The sequence below is a fragment of the Rattus norvegicus genome, chromosome 5 (assembly GCF_036323735.1).
Source record: "Rattus norvegicus strain BN/NHsdMcwi chromosome 5, GRCr8, whole genome shotgun sequence".
Lineage (NCBI taxonomy): Eukaryota > Metazoa > Chordata > Mammalia > Rodentia > Muridae > Rattus > Rattus norvegicus.
In genome coordinates, this window is record NC_086023.1 from 77,232,746 (window position 1) to 77,253,180 (window position 20,435).

Sequence of the window (20,435 nt, forward strand, 5' to 3'; positions counted from 1 at the left end):
ACTGCCAATCCGTTCACCCACAACGGATCCATCACCCGGGGGGGAAGGGGCCGGCAGAGCGGCTGGTAAGTTCACGGACCATTTTTGCTTTGACAACAGGGCTGTCCAGGGGTTTGTGCTTCTCTGAGCTTTGTTTGTGAGATGGGTGTCCCCGTGTCCTCACACGGGGAGGCTCGTCCTTAGCCCAGTTTCAGACAGTGGCCACACAGGGCAGGATCAGCCCCACAGGAAACTGAGGGCTACCACGGGGAAGTTGTAAGGAAATCATAGTGTGTTGTCCTTCCAGCTTTGGTGGGAAGGAGACATCTTTTTTTCAGTATGTGTGGTCATGGTATCTATCTCTGCTCTTAAGGTGAACCTGCATTGTGTCTCTGGGGTTTTTTATTTTCCTCACTGATGTCAAACCTCCTGAAAGGGCTGGGTGGGAAGATTATGAATCACTACAAGGATCTATTGGGTATCGAGCTCTTCCCACAGTATGAATACGTACCCCCAAGTCTCACTTTTCTGGAGTTCTTAGTTATTGGGGGATATTTGGGGTTGAAAGCAAAAATTTAAAGAATGTGCGTCTCTTGCTAATGATTCGGGCAGCGGTACATTGTACAGACTCTGTATTTGTGAGTGTAGAATTCGAGGAGACATGCTCAGAGAAGTGTCCTCAGAGAAACACAACACAAGCAATGACTCTCCCCACTGACCCATTTGCTCTTCTCCCTGGGCTGCGTCGGGGGTGCGTGAAAGAATGACTTGGTCTGAGTTGTAATTAGTGCAGTGGATTCAAATCTGAACATTGGGTTTTGATTTATGCATGGTAGATAAATCCATGTGTAAACAAGTCCCATAATGGCACAGTTAAAACAAAACAATCGTGGGCTTTTTTTTTCTTTTTTTTCAGAGCTGGGGACTGAACCCAGGGCCTTGTGCTTGCTAGGCAAGCGTTCTTCCACTGAGCTAAATCCCCAACCCCAATCGTGGGCTTTTAAGGCAGAGTAATCCTTATATAGGTCAGCCTGCATATTTTTTTGATGTAAAACATCCCTCCTTATTTGAATATAGGGAGACATAAAAAGCCAACCGTTGACACAGGTGGCATATGTACTAACTAAATCTCAGTGTCTGATAGACAACTGTCAACACTTCCTTACATTTTGCTTTTACAAGGGTTCTAAAGCCGGGTGGGGTTGTAAGTGACATCTGGCCACCCCCAGAATGGGTTCCGCACCTCTGGAGATCTAGTGGAGGGGTGAGCTGGAGCCTGAAGCTTGCATTTATTCTATGCAAGACTCACTAACAGCCATGCTGGGGACTCTTCTGAGTGCCCCAGGGTATATGTCTAAGGTCAACTGGGGTAACGTATTGAAAAGTCACATGTCTTCCCGCATGTTACTGACAAACTTGGTGCTGGTGGATCCTGGTAATTTGTGTCCAGAAGCCTTTCAGTTCTTTTCCTCAAAGGTCATGAAGTATGATCCCGGTAGGGCCCAGTCAGCCTATAGATGTATGAATTCATGTCAAAAACTACAAATGGAGGCTGAGTATAGTGCCAATACCTTTAATCCCAGCATTCTAGAGGCAGAAGGATCCTGGTGGGTTTGAGGGCAGCCTGGTTTACATAGTGAGTTCCTGGACAGTCAGAACTATGTAGCGAGACCCTGTCTCAAATAGAAATTGAGAGATAGGGTAAGAAGGAGAGGAAGAAGAAGAGAGGGAGAGAGAGGGAGAGAGGGAGGGAGGGAGAGAAGAGAGGAGGGAGGGAGGAGGGGGAATGGATTGGGACAGCATTGATAGCCCAGCAATGTAGAGTGAAAATTCAATGGTAATGCCACTGTGCAATTGAAGCCTCAGGTAAGAATATACCACCTCTTACAACCTAGCACTCTTCCAGTTCGAGGAGAGCATGAATACGTGATGACCCAGATAGAAAGTGTGTCTTTAGAAGTGTGTTGTGATCAGAGCCTTTTAGAAAATAAATTTGCATGCACACTTATTAGCTAAGAACACGTTTGCATCTAAGCTCAGCTGTCGGCTGTCGAGTGTCACGTGGTCAGCTGTTTGGCCAGGCTGTCTCTGGAATGGGGTGTTCACATTCGTTGTCAGGTTTACGGTGACTGCAGTGTGTGTGGCGTATTTCCCTGCAGCGTGTGTCACTAGAATTCTTCCAGGTGCAGCCTGTCTTGCTTTAGAACTGTCCTCTCAGAAATTCCTACCACCTCAAATCATTTGAAGGTCTCTGTTGAGTATTATTACCCACAGTACGATGGTTTAGAATTCGGACGGTTTGGGATTCTGTCTAAATAAAATTTGTTTGGAATTCTGAGGCCCTATTCCAGCCCCTACCGAGATAGAGCTCCCAGCGCTCTCAAGTCCCAGTCATGTCCCCTGCTGAGCAGAGTGTAACCTCCGCCCAAGTGGTCCATTCCCTCTTCTACTGGTTCTATTAGAACACTTCCCCTGACAGGACTCTCATTTTCCTACCTCATCTTCTGCCTCGTGGTCCTTACTCTGTCCCTGGAGCCACTGATGTCATAACTGACACCGCACAGTCTCTTGGTTGTTTTGACAAAACTCCCAACACCCTCTCCTCTCTTCCCTGGGACACACCTCACTCTGTCTCCAGCCTTTTAAAAGTACAATGCTCAGAGCCCTCCAGGATACTCTGGGGTAGACCAAGATTCTCTCTCAAACATGACACCGCAGCCGTGGCGTCTGTCACCTTTGCCATTCGGCCTCCCTATCCAAAGTGAGGCCTCAGCGCTGGTCTGGGTGACCCAACTCAGCATCTCGGTCAATTCCATGGCAGGCAATGTGTCTGCATGCTCAACTAAACATGTAGTGTGTTCCTGTCCGTTGGTTCCATGCATTTCACATAGACGAGCCTTCTGAAGGCCTTTGTTTCAGTGGGCGCATGTGTGTGTGCTGAGGTGTACAGAGGCCAGAGATTGAAGTCATGTGTCTTCTTCAGTCACTTTCTGTCTTAATTTTTGACACAGGTTTCTCCCAGACCTGTAGTAATTGTTCTGACTGGACGGGCTGACCAAAAACTACCAAAGATCCTTCTTCCTCAGCCTCCCCAGCACACAGATTAGAGGTGCACACTTCCACACCCCATTTCTTATGCTAATGCTGGGGATCCAAACTCAGTTCTCCATGCCTTCGAAGCTACTAAGTTACCCACTGAGCCATCTCCCCATCCCCCACTCAACATATATATTTATTACTCTCAAAAGAGAAAAATGAGAAGCTATGTATTCTTATGCCTTTGTCAATCTGACGTGACCATTAACATTTCTTCTTGACAAGTCAATGACCCTGCTTGTTGGGGGTTTCCCAGAGTCACAGCAGGAAGGAGGGAAGGGAATGTAGTCATGATCTGATAACTAAGACTCTAGTGTTCTTTCCCATTTATCTAAGAGTCACTTGTGTTTACATATTGTGTTTCTGTATCAGATTCGAATCAAGGGTTTAACCATTTGAAAGCGGAAAACTGCTCTCTGTTGTTAGGGTCTTTATACGTCAGGATGAAAGTACCTCACAATCTCAATTGTCTTCCTCAATTCATTTCCACCTCAGCTTTGAAAAAGCAGGCATTAGTTTTCATTGTTCTACCAATAAAAATGTTACAGGTTGCACCAAAGTCGGGGTAGTGAGGTTACGTACACCATTAGAGATCTCTTGGTTCTTGGCAACCTTAACTCAATACCTATGGGACTGTCTCAACACCCAGAGCTCATGTGTCTAGCTTGTCCACATAGATACAACATCATTGCAATCTCGATGTACCTTATATCCAACATTAGCTAGTCCTTCTAGGGACTTAAACTAAAACAAAAATGAGATCCCACTGGATAGTTTCAGTGTGATTGCTCTATACAGCACTTGGTGGCCCCTGCTCTTTGACAACTGTGTCTAGAGTTAATTTATCCCAAGTATCACACTCCTGTGGGATCTAGTGTCTCTCCTTTTTAACAGTCAGAACGTTGAGTGCCAACCTCCAGCATCTTCTATGACTCTCAGGATTCTTGAAGTAACATGATTAGGGAAGGGAACTGAGGCTCTGTCTTCAAAGCCCAGAGAGCAGCCATAGCTCAGAGATCAGGATAAGTTTCCTGACTTCCTGACTTGACTCACTGCGGCTCTGTGTCTTCTCTATCATGTGCTCCTTTTAACTGTTCAGCCTGGCTTGCTTTCTTAACCAAAAAAGAGTGAAGCCAGAGATAAGAAATTAGCATTATCTTGGTTAGCCACCAATAGCACTCATTTATTAACTTCATTAATTCATCAATTCATTTATTCATTCATGGATGTTTAGGTTATTTTAATTGATACAGAATAATTGAATTTATAAGATACATAGTGACAATTCAGGACAGGTATGAAATATGTAATAAATCAAGAATATCAATATTTTCATCCTCGTATAAACATTGCTCATTTTTTCACATTGGGAACCTAGGGAAAAAAAATCATTGTAAACTGTTATTTACTTTATATGTTCTCTAGTAACTACTTATGTGTAACTATTAACTTATGAGATCCTGCTAGGTTGTAGAATACTAAGAACTCTTGGGAAAACAATTGAGTCAAAAATCATTTTTCATCCCTGGTTTTTGAAGTAAGAGATTGACCTTTGAGATGAGAGGGGAAATCTGCTCTAAATTAATTCCCTGGTTTTTATTGTTGATAGTGTAATGGTCAATCTTACAGGACCAACCTCAAGAGAAGGTATGAATACGTGTGTATATTCATAACCACATGCTCAAGACCATATGTAGGTGCATTTGTTCAGTAAGCCAAGTGTGTGTTTAACTTGCCCATGAGAGGCTACAATGCCTGCCTTCAGGCAGGACCTCAATATCCTCCCTTACGAGTGACTATCTGTGCCTAAGATCGCTCTCTTGTGCATGACAATGGCTCGTGAGCCACCCTGGCTGCACCAACACTGTGTAAATGAGGAGTGATGAGGCCCAAATATGGTTATGACCAGGACACATGTTCAGATCCACTGTCTCTCTGCCTCTTCAGACGCCTCCCATCAAACCGACAAATGACAGTGAGGCATGTGATTCTGCTATGTGCACATGGCCCTGTGCCATTCTCCCCTCTTCTGTGACCTCTGTGAGGCAAAAGACGTGAGCTGGGAGTTCAAGCCTGAGTCAAGGGATTGCACCATGATGGAATTTTCCATCCCCTCGGGTCACAGTCGTGTATGTGTGCTGGTTCTGAGGCTGGGTCCTGCTCTTGGTCTTCCTCTTACCCGCACCAGGTGCCCTTGCTGTCTCTGCTATAGGCAGCTTACACCGTCACAGCTGCTTTCTGTTTGCCAGAGGTAAAGGGAAGCCCGGAATGTGTCTGAACAGAACTAAGCATTTTCTGCTGCTCAGACCCATCTCTCTGGGTTCTCCAAAGCCCTAGGTCATCACAAACGTGTCTGTCATTTGGGTATAGGGGACAAGAGGGGACAAGAGGGAAGGCTCCAAATCAAAGCAGCCAAAACAGCCACTCGTTCGTATTCCTCTGAAGAATGAAGTCACATTGGCTCGTATTCAGACACGCTACCCAGCTGTCTTGTTGAATTAGTGGAAGACATAAAACTGTTTTATGTGTTCCACTCCTGCTGATGTCCATGCACAAAGTTTGGAAATCAACAATTGAATATATTGTTCACTAAAAGTGTACTTCCCGACTCCAAGCAGCCTTTCAGTGAAACTTTCATTAAACTGTCTTGGATCTCCTGTTCCCACCCACCTTTTCCTGGAAGTCATGGAAAGGTTTTTCTTCAGATCTTTCCCCTCATGTCCACGGGGCTCTCAGCCAGTCCTTGAGGGGCTCATGGCCAAGAAAACACTTTCCTCACTTCACCCCATTTGAGTCTCACCTCTGCATAGACTGCTGAGACCTCTCATGTCGGGAGGCTTAAGGAATGTCGTGCCAACTGGAAGCCCTTCTTGTTGCTACAGACAAGGCATGCTAGCAGGGAGGGGTGTCGAATATAAATTTCTTGGCACATGATGCTTTAAATTTGTATATGTTAGAAACAAAATGCTGTTGGGCTTGGTGGCATGAGCCTGTAACCCCAAAGCTGGGGAGGCTGAGGCAAAAAGAGAGTTCAAGGCTAGCCCGGGCAACTGAATGAGACCATGTCTCAAAATAAAAATTAAAAAGATGTCAAGGGGCCAAGTGTGGTAGGATCCACCTATCACCCCAGCATTCAGGAGGTACAGGCAGGAGGTTTGGGAGTTCAAGGTCATTCTGGACTACATAGTGAGTTTGAGGCCAGCCTAGACTGTATGAGGCTGTGTCTCAAAAACAGAAAGAGAAGTGCAGATGTTGCCGGGTAGTAGAACATTTGTCTGGAATGCAGAAGGAGGCAGTTCAATCCTGTGTGCTCTAGGACAGCTGCTTCTTTAGCAAACAAACCAACCAAATAAACAAATAAAGTTCCCCAAAGTTGCCGAGAGTGGTGGCACACACCTGTAATCCCATGAAGCTGAGGAGGAAGGATGGACAAGTTTGAAGCAAAGTGATCTACATAGCAAGACCCTGTCTCAGAAAAAATTGTTCGGGCTGGATCTGTAGCCCAGCGACAGGGCGTGAGCATGTATAAGGCCTTAGGATCAACCCTAACATTGCTGCCCACAAAAGGGGGAGAAGAAAACGGAAGTGATATATCCAACCGGTTCATCTCCACCTTCATTCAGTTTGGTGTGTTACTGCTTAGGAACCAAAGCAAAACTATGGGTCTCAGTCATTGAAAACACTGAGGTAAACATTCTTAACCTCCTGTGTAGCTTTCTGGAAGTTTAGCGAACATTTCCTTGTTACCCTCAGGTAGGACTAAATCATTGCCCTTGATTAAGTCAGAGATGCTCAATGGTACAGAGATGTTCTCCTAGGTACCCTTTACCAAAGAAGAGCAAATGCAGACAGAAATTAGGACCACATCCCCCACTGAACCACTATTAACTAAATAACTTTAATTAATTAATTATTGATTAATTAAAAACGCTCAATCATTAATTAAACTTTGTACTTCCTTTTTAAACTTTATTTTTCTTGGATATTTTATGTAGTTACATTTCAAATGTTATCCTCTTTCCCCCCTCTCCCGTAACCCCTCACTTGTGCTTCCTTTTAAAGCCTTACTTTTTACTTACTTTTATTTTTAAAAGAAATAAATTAATTAATAATTGATTAATTGAAATCTTTCCTTCCTTTTAAAGCCTTTTTACCTAGAAGAAAAAAGTGCATATGGATATTGTACTTTATGACATAACATATCTAAGTTATAACATACTTAAAATATTCTGTGCTCAATTCTAGAAACATTGAACTGATCATATACAATATGTAGTTATAAACATACATATACATCCCTAATGACATAGTGTTCACATGTGGTTCTGTCCTAGTGTCATGTCATACTTAATAACATTTTAAATAACACACAAAAATTAAGAGATATTCAGAGGCCAGTGTGGTGGTCCATGCATGCAATCCCAGTATTCTGGAGGGGGAGGCTTGAAAAGCAAATTTGAGGCCAGCTTGAGCATCACATGGAGTTTTTAAATGGAGTTTGAGGTTTGGTTTCCTCCCTGTTGCGTAAGTTACACAGTGATACTTCTCAAATTCCATGATCTGCTTCCTTTTCTCCCTGCTGCCCCAGCTACATTCACCACCTCTCTGTCTGGATGACACCCAGATTCCCCTTCTTCCCCAGTGAACTTGTCCCTCCTTTTCCTATGTCACCTTTCCAGAAAAGAACTACTTTCTTTTTTCCCTGCCACCCTCTAGTTCCAGGAGCAGACAAAGCTGAAAAGAAGTTGTGTGCAGAGTGCTGGGGAAGGAGTGATAATGGACCACTATGCGGTTGCTCTGGGAGAGAGAGACATCTCTGAACACCCCCATGTTATTTATTTGTATTCTGTCACACCAGCATAGAAATATTTTATTCTATGCTTTGTACCATTGGCAGGTTAATAGATCATTTTGTTTATATGTCACTTGAAGTTTGGGAGATAATTCAATATTCTACCTATAACCATTAATCATTATGCTAATAGTAAGATTTAATATTTAAATTCAAATCTGAATTCTTAATTAAGCTGTAGTATTTATAAAAACAAGTTTTAGGGTCCGTGTAAAGTTGTAAATACCCATTTTGCTTTTCTGATCACATGTTATACAGAATGTCACTGAGATAAATATTTTTTAATGTCACAGTCTTTGTATGTGAATCCATGTACCTCCGTGACGAATATTGGTTGGTCTCCCATGATGTCACTTGAAAACTCATTATCTTTATGCCAAGCAACTAAAACGTTCAACATGGATATTGTAAAAACTAGAGTTTTCTTCTGGGTGGTTTTAGCTCAGTTGTCAACCTGGAACATATTGTATCTTAGCACGCAAGCAACTGCAGCAATGTTATTGCTGCCTCCTTAAACTGTTACAAGCATTAATTGTTGTGAGAAACTTTCTTTGCTGTCCTATTATACAAAGTATTTGTGACTGGTGAAAATCATTTAGTCACATCTGTTTGACAAATGTGTATATCAGGTACCTTATAGAAAAGGTTCTGGGGTAGGCGCTAACAATGGCAACAAAGATGGTAGGCAAGATTTTTTTTAAAAAATCCTATGAATCTGATAAATCATGACTACAAATACTAGTGTATGGTGCTTGCTATAGTCTCAGCATTTGGGAAGATTTGGAGTTCAAAACCACCTGGACCATCCAAACACACTGCGGGGTAGAGATTGTTAAGCATCGTTGGAGAAGTTTCAAAAGTGTTCAGTTAGTCCTTAGAGGAGAGGGGTGACATAGAGGCGGGAGATTCAGAGAAAGCACCTGGGAGAGGGGGGCAATGGCCTCGACATTGATGGTTGTGCCGCATTTGAATGTGTAGAAAGTGCAAAGGATGGTGCAGGCAAAGGTCTTAAAACCAGAGACTGCTTGCTTAGATACGGCTTGGAGAGATTTGCTTGTCTGTAAGAGGGAGGAGAGATAGAATTTCAGGGAAAAAGAAAGCAGAGGGGTTCAGGCATTGGTGAACATGTATGTGGCCTGAGATTCTAGATTACTGGAGGAGAATGGTGAACAGCAGGTCAGGCAGAAGGACCACAGGCCCAGGAGGAAGGCATCCTGAACATAGAGGTTTGTTGTGGCCACTGTGTCTGGAAGCATAGAAGCTCCCTGGTTTACCAGGGAGCAGATTTCTGAGAAGGGAAACTCAGGCAGGAGGAGCCCTGGCTACAGGCTTAGCAAACGTCTCCAATAAATGGCCTGATGGTAAAAATTTTAGACTCCGAACCATATATGGACTCTGTTAGCAAACTGTCTCTTTATCTCCCTCCTTCCCTCTCCCCTCCTCTCTCCGCCTCCCTTTCTACCCCCCCTTTATCTCTCTTTCCCTCCTTCCCTTCTATCTCTCTCAATTTCCTTCCTTCTCTTCCTTCTTCTCCTCTTATATTTCTTCTTCCTTCTGTCTCCTATCTTCTTTCTTTTTTCTTTTTGAGATGGGGGTCTCAGGTAGTCCGTGCTGGCCCTAAACTCACTATACGGTGGAGATCAACCTTGAAGTCCTCATCCTCCTGTTTCCATCTCCCAAATGACTTCCTTCATTTTATACAACCTTTAAATATATAGAAAGAAAGCCATTCTTCTTCCTGACCATGTAAAAGCAGGTCCCGATCTGTTTTTGTCTCTCTCCCTCCATATGTATAGTCCTCAGGACTTAAGTAGAAAAATTGAGGAGTCTGGACTGAGGCCTGGTGGAAGAGGTGAAGAAAATGGGAATCCCTGAAGCAGATCCTCTCAGTGACTGGATGTGAGAGATTAGAATGGGAGGGAGGATCAGACACGATTCAGGTTTTTGGCTTATAAGACTAAAAATGACTAAGCTGTGGTACTGATGTCACCTCACATCAGTAGGGGAAACTGAGAAGGAGAGGAAATGGTTTGAAGGTGCTGAGCCCAGTGTGTCCGATTACTATCTAGGCCCAGTGGTCCTCAACCTTCCTAACACCGAGACCCTTTAACACAGTCCCTCGTGTTATGGTAACCCCAAAATTGCAAAATTATTTTGTTTCTACTTCATAACTGAAATTCTGCTACCGTTATGAATCATAATGTAAATATCTGTGTCTTCTGATGGTCTTAGGTGACCTCTGTGAAAGGGTCATTAAATCACCCCCAGGTTGAGACCCACTAGACTCAGCTATTGGATATCCCAAGAGGCTATAGACAGAAGAGAGCTGGTGCTTAGGAACAGTAGATTGGCATCGGGACATGAGATGGTTGGAGAGTCTGGTCCCTTGGGTGCACTTCCTCAGCCTAGGGAAAAGGAAAGGAGAGTCTCATGGTGGTGATCGACAGGCACGATGTGGCGTAGAACAGAAGAAAAAAAAGACAACAGAAGGGAAAATATAAAGAGACAGAGCCACGAGCCTTAACACTGAGTGGATAAGAGAGAGAAAAGGCTTTTGGGAGCATCGGCCCCAGTTCTTATGCCACAGGTGGTGAGACAACCTGTTCTTTCACTGGCTTTTTAAAAGAACCTTCAATAATTGACTAGGGTACTCTCAGAGCACAGAGTACCAACGCTTTCATAGTCTTTGCACCATAGCCAGTTGTAGGATAGTGGAGGACACTTGTATCCCACGTGCAGAACATTCACCATCTTCTCCATTAACACTCAGAGGAAATGTACCAGAAAAACTTGATGGATGTTTGATGAGCGTGGGGTAAACAGCTGTAAGGTTCTGGACCTTAGGTACAGAAATTGTCTATAGCCCTAAGTAGATCTCGGTCAAGGTCATTTGCACGCTGCTGGTCTTTCCGTCCATCTGTCCTGTTATATAAGTCTCTTCTTTTAGCCGGTCTCCTAAAAGGCCTGAAGTCATTGACATATGATGACCGTGTGCACTTGTCTTCCCACTGCATTAAGCTGCTGTGTTAAAACACACACACAACCGCCTCTGTCCGCACCACACACCTCATGCTAACACTCAGGATGCTTAGTGGTTACAATAGAAAGGGCACAAACCACTTTTTTTTGTGTCTGTTTGGCAATTAACCATTCACTGGCTTTTTTTGTTGTAACATGCACTTCCTTTCTCTTGTTTTCATTCAAGCTATATACGCCATGGAAATTAATGTGGAGAAAGACAAACAAACAGGAGAGACCAAGATTCTCTCTGCATCCACCATTGGCCCAGAGGGGGTCCATCAGAGAGGAGTCAAAGTCTATGATGATGGTACCAAAGTAGTGTATGAGGTGCACTCAGGAGGCACCGTGGTAGAGAACGGAGTCCACAAACTAAGCGCAAAGGATGTGGAAGAGCTAATTCAGAAGGCTGGACAATCGAGCTTCAGAGGACACATGTCAGAAAGAACTGTTGTTGCAGATGGGAGCCTAGGCCATCCCAAGGAACACATGCTCTGCAAAGAGGCCAAGTTAGAAATGGTGCAAAAATCCAGGAAAGATCAGTCTTCGGGAAACCCCGGGCACCAAGCCCAACCCCCCAGCACAGAGGGTCCAGAGGTCAACCTGGATCAACCGGTCACCATGATTTTTATGGGCTACCAAAACATCGAGGATGAAGAGGAGACTAAGAAGGTGCTAGGCTATGACGAAACCATCAAGGCCGAATTAGTGCTGATTGACGAAGACGATGAAAAGTCGCTGAGGGAGAAGACAGTGACGGATGTGTCCACGATCGATGGGAATGCAGCTGAACTGGTGTCCGGCAGGCCCATGTCGGACACCACAGAACCCTCATCCCCAGAAGACAAGGAAGAGAGCCTGGCCACAGACCCGGCCCCAGGTACCCAAAAGAAAAAGCGCTGTCAATGCTGTGTTGTCATGTGACCACTTCTTTCTCCTCCCCTTTCTTCCGGGCAGCCTCTCTACTCTCCGCCTCTTAAATAGACCTCACTGTACCACTAACTGCGATACTGTGAACTGGAAGCAATCACCTGCCTTGCCTCGCAGTTGGATTTGCTTTGATCTCTCCCTCACATCTTTCCTCCTCCTCACTTGGGAAACAACGTGCATGTGTGTGCTTCATTTTCTCCCCCCAAGAACTTACATTTTTTCCCTCTAAACCTTTCTTTGTGTCTTCGAGAGTTGAATCCGTGCGCTACTACTCAATTGGAGTGGACTCTTCATAGCAGCTGGTTATCTTGTAGCCTTAATTGACTTGACTGGACTCCAACCGTTGGCACCGGGGGTTTTCATTTCGGCGTGTGTTCCTCTAACCTAGACCTAGACACACACACACACACACACACACACACACACACACACACACACACACACTGCCGTGCCCCTGGCTTCTCACCTGCCTCCTCTGCTGTGTAGATCTTTGTTTTTATATCTTGTGTGGCAGAAATGCTGTGGGCTGTAGCCGGTTGCTAGCGTAGCCAAAAGTGGACCTACCTTAATCTGGGCTGTTCTAGGATGACGCTTTTCCTTTGCTGCCTTACGTAAGCTTCCAGATTCCAGTATTGTGCTTTCCTTCTGTTAAAACCACAATGAAGTTGACCTGAGAGCAAAGAACCCAGCGCCTGTCCCAGCGGAAGTGTAGGGACTGACTCCCCACCTGGCGGTCAGCAGCTCTCTATGGCTTACGCAATGAACCCTTTGTACGGGATTTTCTAAGGACCTCAGGCCACCATTGTTCTCTGCGCCCGCTGTGCTCGCCAGTCCACAAGCCTTGTTTCCATGCTCCCCCAAAATGTAAAGTTTCATATTGTTTTCCTTTTCATGTATATTTTCTGATAGAACTCATCTATTTTCAAAGAGGGGATCGTTTTGAGAGGTCTCTCTACAGTGACCATATTCCTTAAAACAGTCTTTCTGACATAGTGGGGCTGTCATAATATCCCCCACTGTATCAAGGATGGTGCTGTATGCATTAACTGTCCATTTCCTGCGCCCAGTCTTACATCTGTGCTTTTTTAAAATTTAATGTTCCCATGGGTTAGAGAATGTTTCAGGTAACGTCAATATATAAGTATCTTCACTCAAAAAAAAAAAAACCAACAAAAAAGTTTTTTCAATGAAAATTGGAAAAATGTTGAAAGAAGATGAACTTGAATTCTACCACATAGTCTAAGTGACACATTCCTGGACTTCTTAAAGCACCGTTTCTTCATGTCTGGGAATGATAGAATATTGAGGAATTTTTTTAAACTTCAAACTTGATAAACGACCCTTGAGATCCATAGTTAGCTCTGCCCCAAACTGGATAGCCATGTGTTTAGCGAAAGCAAAAGGAAGAGATTTAGAAAAAGAGTCTAATACAGGAGCAAGGGGAAGTGGGGCTGTGTTAACTGATTTTAATGAGATAACTTCATTTACCCCGTCACCATAGCTTCATACAAATCAGTAACAGAACCATGTGTGTTCCCATGGAAGAGCCACATCCTATGACCTACCACGTCACGTCTTCACGTATCTTGGAAGTGGCTCAGAAAAAAATAATAATGACAAGGAAACCTGGAGGGTTGCAACACAGAACCGAGTAAATTTGTCCCATTTAGCTTGCGTGAGGATAAATCTGACATTTTGTTCGTTTCTTGGCTACAAGTCATATTTATTATAATTAGAGGAAAATGACATTTTCATTTCTGTTCTTTTCTTAAGTAGTTTTATTTTTATTGAGCACAACATGAGTCATTTTTAATCCTTCCTATGTAAACAAGAAAAAAATTAAAGAAAGGAATAGCAAAGGAATGAGCAAAGTTTTCCTCGGGAGATAACTGGGGGTTACCCCCAGGTCTGGGCTTCGCAAAAGTAGCTGCGGAAGATGGCAGCGACTCTGTTACCTGGGAATTGGGTTCCAGTGCCAACAGCCCACACTGCCCTCAACTTCATTTCCCCCAGTGGTTAAATAGCACACCAGCCTCGAACAAAACACCATGTGGACAAACCCATTTCCACAGAAGGAGAAACTCGTTCTCATGGTTTTAGACAATCCATCATCTTAAGAAGCCATTTGGGAAATATACAATCTAAAAGTTTACTTAGCCTGTCTCTTCTATTCTCTTGGGGATTTGGACTGCCCAGTGTGAGATTTCAAAAGCACAGTGAGGGGTTGCAGGGCAGAGCTCAGGGCCCCTGGGCCTGCTGCTTGGAGTTTTCAGGACACATCACCCTTGTCTTTCCTCCTGAGAACTACTTATCCATGAAGACAACAGTCTGTACCTCCCATTGCCTAAGATCTCAAGGACCAAGGATAACCACCACCTCCCCCAAGCTATTGGTCATTATTGTGAGCAAGTAACTAGTAAACTCTGAGTTAGGATTTGCTCTGTACTTTTGTTATTAAAGAATACCATTTAATTGAAGTTAAGACTTAATGTCCTTATGAAAATCATTTGGGGGTACAGTAAATGAAAGTATGTTTGAATATGGCTAATGTTTGCATGCTATTCCAGTCTCTGTGGGGGACTCAGGCTCAGCCCATCCTTTTTACAGAATGAGCCTTGATCAGCCACCAACAGCATCAAGTTATAGACTTAGTGATGGAAATGTAAGCTGGGTCCTCATTGGGACTACCCTTCCCATGCTATTGACAGTCCTGCTCTCCCCCCCCCTTCTCTCTCTCTTCCCGTCTCCCTCTCTCTCTCTGTCTCAGTCTCTTCCTCTCTCTAATCTGTGGTATCACCCCTTTTAAAAGCAAGGCATGTGGCTGTGTGGTCATAACGAGACATAAGCAGAGTAAAGAATCCATGATAAAGTTGCAAAACCACAATCTTGTTTTGAGCTAATGTTAATTGAGTTGTTCTTTAAAAATGTAATCCATTTCCACCCATCCTGGTGGAGAGCACTTTTCATCCCAGCATTAGGGAGGCAGACGTAGGCAAATCCCTGTTAGTCTAAGGCCAGCCTGGTCTATAGAGTGAATCAGATTAACGGGGGCTACATAGTGAGACCCTGACTCAAAAAATACCCCCCACATATATGTGTGATATATATAAATATATATATATATATATAAAGTCCTCTTTTAAATAAAAGAGAAAAAGGAGAAAGTGAATATATTTATTTCAATGGTATTTAATTAGATTTTTTTTTTTGACAGTTACAATGGCCAGGTCTAGCCCCACATATCTAAAGAATTGAATATTCTTGACATTTTTGCCTTTTAACATGCTGTAGGACAACACTTAGGGGATTCTTTTTTAACCTTTTACCATGATTTTATTCTTTTCCTTATGTAACAACAAAAACCAAGTTGCTTCTTAGATGATAGACTATGTGGCAATTCCAGTCATCATTGGCGGTGTTGAGGAGAGAGCCAAAAATCTCCCTCTGTACTGAGATTTTATGTAAAGGCAAGCGCATGTAGAGAGCTTCCCAGGCATACGGCATTATCTCTGGGACGGAACTCTGGAGCCAAACTCCTTCACTTCCGGAAGAATTCTCTTTTTCAGGAACCACAGAACACTCTCAAACACTGTACGCCACTTAACGTCAGAACCAACGGGTATCAGAAAAAAACAGAGAGTAGTGGAGTAAGGAGACAGAGGGAAAATATTGAAATACTTGCCTCAGCCCTGTCCATTTGAAAGACAGATGAAGGTAGACAGAACAGGCACCAGGGACATTTTTGGTTGATGTTGGTCTTACTTAAAACCTACACGGTGGGTTACGCTCCTCATGGCTGGAAAGCACAGGAAGCCTGCCCTTCTCTGGCAGATACACCCTCATGCCTTGCAGTGTCAGCTTATGGTTCAAACCATTCCAAGGTGAACAGTTTCATATTGTGCTTTTTGTAATATTCTTTATAACTGACTCTATAAATTCCCAGCATCTTAAAGAGATAGGTTTCAAAAGCTTTATAAATATGCGATTGTTCGAAAGCTCCCTGGTCTATTAATCAAGATGTATTGATTAGGACAGACCTGGAAATTGTTCTTGGTTCTACTGGGCTAGTAAAACACTGCAGGGGCTTCCGAGTTATTGGTACATATAAAACAGCTCAAACTAATGAGAAAAACGAGGTCTTAGGTCTTGCTGGCATTTCACCTTCACAGGCTAGCCTCCTTTAGAACTTGCCAGGAAAACCTACCTGCATCTTTTAGGGAAAAAAGCTAAAACCCCTCGTTAGGAGAGTGAAATGATTTTTTATGACTTCAGCAAACTCCTTAAATCCACTTCGCTAAAATTCCAAATGCTGACTGTTTACATGTAGAGAATTATCAAGACTACATCCTAAAAGTTTTTCAAAGAACATTTCACCGGCGATCCTCTGACCAGTTCCCCCAACCTTTTTACATAACTCGAGGCCTGTGCTTCCCCTCCCTACACCAGAGGTCAGAACTGCCACACAAAGGCCTCGCTGCCAATGTGAAAATAGGTAACAGAGGGACCACAGACTTTGTCCATCACAGATCTGGACAGCCTTAACTTTTTCTAACAATAATCATGGTGGTGATGTTACAATAACAGTAATTTTCACTGTCTTCTCTTACCAGACAGGGGAACAAAATGCTTCCTGATGTTCATGACCTTTTTACATATTGTGACTATTCCTAAGTTTCTATAGGCTGAGGTATGAATGGTCATTTCTTCCCCCACTGCTTCCAACTGATTACCTGGCGGCTTCTTCTTCTTCTTCTTCTTCTTCTTCTTCTTCTTCTTCTTCTTCTTCTTCTTCTTCTTCTTCTTCTTCTTCTTCTTCTTCTTCTTCTCCTTCTCCTTCTCCTCCTCCTCCTCCTCCTCCTCCTCTTCCTCCTCCTCCTCCTCCTTCTTCTTCTTCCTCTTTCTCTTCCTCTTCTTCTTGTAACTGCATTTTTTTGGTTTGTTTGTTTTAATCAAAATAAAAGCACCTCTCACCAACCATGAAATTCTCCCTAGGCTCCTTGCAACTCCTTCTGACTTGAAAGAACAGAATCCCAGAAAGAAAAGACATACAGGGTGGTTTTCTTTTCCTTTCCTTGCGTGGTTAATGTACTGTATAGCGTAGATGTTTACAGACTATATCTGCCTTGCGATGTCAACACGGTGAATGGCAGAGAAGGGGTTCTGATGTGCCATTGGATACCTTGCCTTAGCACTGATACTTATGTTCTCCTTTTCTGCCCTGTCTTAACAAACAGACAGACAGACAAACAAACAGAAATAGAAGGTTGTACTCAAAAGCTGTGTTAACACAACATTCTCTTCCTCACTCCAACCCAGAGTTGTGAATTCCATTCCTGGAGCTTCAGGCAGAACTTGCAGGTGCGCAGAGGAGTTAATGTAGGCAGAGCCCGGGCCTTAATTCTGCCCTTCCACTAACTGAATGTGTTTCCGGTGCCCATCCGAGCCTGCAGATTCACTCTGATATTCCACGTGCAGGACACAGGGAGCACATGACCTCTTAACAGTGACTTCCTCACTGGGCTGCCTGCGGTGAGCAAACTTTAGGTCCCCTACCTGGGTCCTTGAGCACAGTTGTAAGCACAATTGGACTGGCTTGAACAAAGCAAGAAAGATAGACTTCTATGGAGCCACCCCTGAGGGCCTGTGTTTACTGTAGCCTAAAACGAGTCACATGGTATAGGTGGGAGTAAGGAGTCACTATAGAAATGGAATATTTTACATTTGTGTATTTTTTTAGAGAATAATATTTTTCTAGTGAGATCTATATGCATTATGGAGCTTGAGTTTGGAAACACCCTTGATTAACTGAGTTACGTCTCATTCCCTTATGGTTTCTTTCTGGTGATTTTTATAGCATTAACCCAGATCTTGTGACTGAGCCTTACACTGCCTAAAATCCAAGGTTTCCATCAGACGCACGTTGTCAGATTAAGCTTTCTGTGCTTGGCCAATTAGATTGTGTTAGTTTGATGGCTCTTTGGACCCTGCCTTCAATAATCTGTAACTGTCTTTGGGAAAGATAGGGCATTTTTTTTTCCATGCAAGAGAAACCTAGTCGATCAGAGTCCAACTCTTTCACGCACTCAAGAAGTGACTGCTGCATTTATGGCTAAGGGACCATTCCCTATGGTACATCTACATATATGGTATAAAATATATGAGGTGATGTGTTCAAAGTATATAACCATCTACACCGGCAGGGTTGTCCAACCTTCTGACATCGTAGCATGATGTCACTTAAAACATTGTGGGCATTTACTACCTGGGATGCCTTCAGTCTATGAGCTGCAGGCTGGGCATGCCTGATCTATTGTCTACACAGAAATACAAACAATGTCAACCTCACCTCATTGGCCTTCTATCCTTGCTAAGGTTGCATTGTGAATTCAGAGGTTGGTAGAAACAGAAAGAATTTTATCTTCATCCATAAATGGGACTGTGAATTTGTAGTTCTTGAGTCTTTTACCCAAGTTTATGCCAAATCTATGAATCCCCATTCATCACATTTTTTATCCCTGCCCATCCCCTGTATCCAGTTGACTGAATGGGTCAAACCTCTAAGTCTTCATACCCTTGCTGTCGAGCTCCCTTCCCAGACAGCATCTTTCCCTGCCCCCCAAGAGACCACAACCTTTCCCAGCAAGGCAAGGTCATAAACATTTTTTTCTATTTCAATAAAATTAGCCACCATAGTTCCCAAACAATTAATTTTAAAATCTTCATCACCAGAATCCACCCTCCCCACCTACTCTTTCAGCAAGCCCAACTCAAGCCCATGTGTCAACCTCGCTGCCAAGGAGACAGCTGCAAAAAGCAAAAAGAACTATGCAATCGCCTGATGGTGCTGGGGGAGAGCCAGTTACTCTTGTTACCAAGGAAACCTCCTGGCTTCCCAACTGGGTGGGCGGGGCAACATCACTGGGCTTGTGGTGACAGGTCTCTATATCAAGAGGTCAGGAGTCACCAGGCATTATCTGATCCGAGCTGTTCTGCGTGTAGCTCCACGATACGCTATTGTGACAAGTGGGAAGAAACGTTCTGTCTTTTTGCAGGGTCCTGGAATATTGTTTATTCCTTTCAAACTCCTGGCTTAGGAGAGAGGCAAAAAAAAAAAAAACAAAAAAAAAAACAAAAACAAAAACAAAAAAAACAAAACAACAACAACAACAACAAAAAACCCTTAATGAGGGTTTCAGAAAATGTTGTGTCTGATGCAGCTTTTCAGTTTGAATGTAGGTCGTTGATAGGACTTTCAGCTTTACAGCTCACTTGGGGTGAGTGGCACCTCTGTAAATACATCCATTTGTGGTTGGTCAGTGGGGTGGGAGGGCTGGGAGCCTGTCGTGCTTACTCTGAGTTAGACTTGCTGGGCTAGCTGCTGTACTTTGTAACCTGAAGTGTACTTTGACTGTTCTGTTTCCTTCTGATGAAAAACTAAACAAAAACCAACTTCAAAAAAAAAAAAAAAAATCACTGCCAGTGGCCCCTGATGCTGTACGCGTAGCTTCTCTCTGTTCCTCTGTACCAGTATTAATAGACAATAAACTGCCTCCTCACTGCACCTCCTGCTGTGTGTCTGTGCCCTGGTTCTTTCTGCTTCTCACTTGTTCTAAGCGAACTCCGGCCTGACCGGGTTGGAGGCCCCTCCAGCCATCCCTACAACCTAACGGGGACCCAATATCTCCCGTTCTGTGCACCCTTGCGGCCTCCCCTGGGGGTGCCCACGAATGACAGGCTGGCTCAGCCCTCCCGATGGCACATGGAGTCCCAGGTGAGACCATCAGTCATCAGTCTAAAGAGTGTCCCAGGGGATTCTGACCCATGGATTGTGCTCACAGGATTGGGCGCCCTTTGTACTCTTGCCTATCCTAGTGGGTTTCCATACTAACTAACTGATCAAAGCTCTTAGCGTTACTCTGGCTTCTTTTTGCAAATCTCTTTCCATGCCTGTCTTGTGGGTTTTGTTTTCTCTCTTTTTTTTTTCTTGCAAGTCCCAGCAGTGGCTCAGGTGGTTATGAGTAAACTCTGGGTTCCCCTTGTGTTAACAGTTTTCATACAGTACACTCACCACAGAGGCTCCCAAAGACACACAGCTACTTGTCTGTCTGGTTCCCCCCTGTTTCTAGAACAGGACAGGTGGACTTTGCTCTATATGCTACCAGAGAGGAAATCATTTTTCTTGGTCTTTGTCATAATTACTCACCTCAGCTCTCCACAGCATACGAACAAGAGAGTGTGGCCGGATTTTAATAAGCTGACTGAGGCCCTGTCTGGCCTGTTGACTTGTACTTTGACATCTTGTAGCCTAGAACAGGACCTGTCATACAATAGGTACTCAATAAAAGAAATTAATTCTGACATGGAAGAATTAATAAAGACTAATATGACACTACCTACAGATATGTCACAGAAAATCATGTCCTTGGAGGACGTAGAGTAGAATAAATTAGTTGGAGTGCACACCCGTTTGGGTCTCAAGGTAGATTTGGGGGATGTCCTTATGCTTGGAAAGTAATAGAAGATAAAAATATAAATGGTGTCTTGTAGACTTTCCAGTTGC

General features: G+C 43.7%; 1 protein-coding gene across 9 annotated transcripts in view; it reads left to right on the top strand.

The window, feature by feature from the left end:
* Pakap (paralemmin A kinase anchor protein) overlaps nt 1–20,435 on the top strand; it is a 466,751-nt gene that overhangs the window by 255,840 nt on the left and 190,476 nt on the right. For 3 of the 9 annotated variants that reach the window (XM_063287310.1, XM_063287308.1, XM_063287309.1), the window contains exon 7: nt 11,133–11,825. The exons of 5 other annotated variants lie outside the window; for them this stretch is intronic. In XM_063287310.1, coding sequence (XP_063143380.1) covers nt 11,133–11,825 — 693 coding nt within the window. Of the gene's footprint in view, nt 1–11,132; nt 13,042–20,435 lie in introns of those variants that run through there. One more of the 9 variants, NM_001305995.1, reaches the window with a different exon arrangement.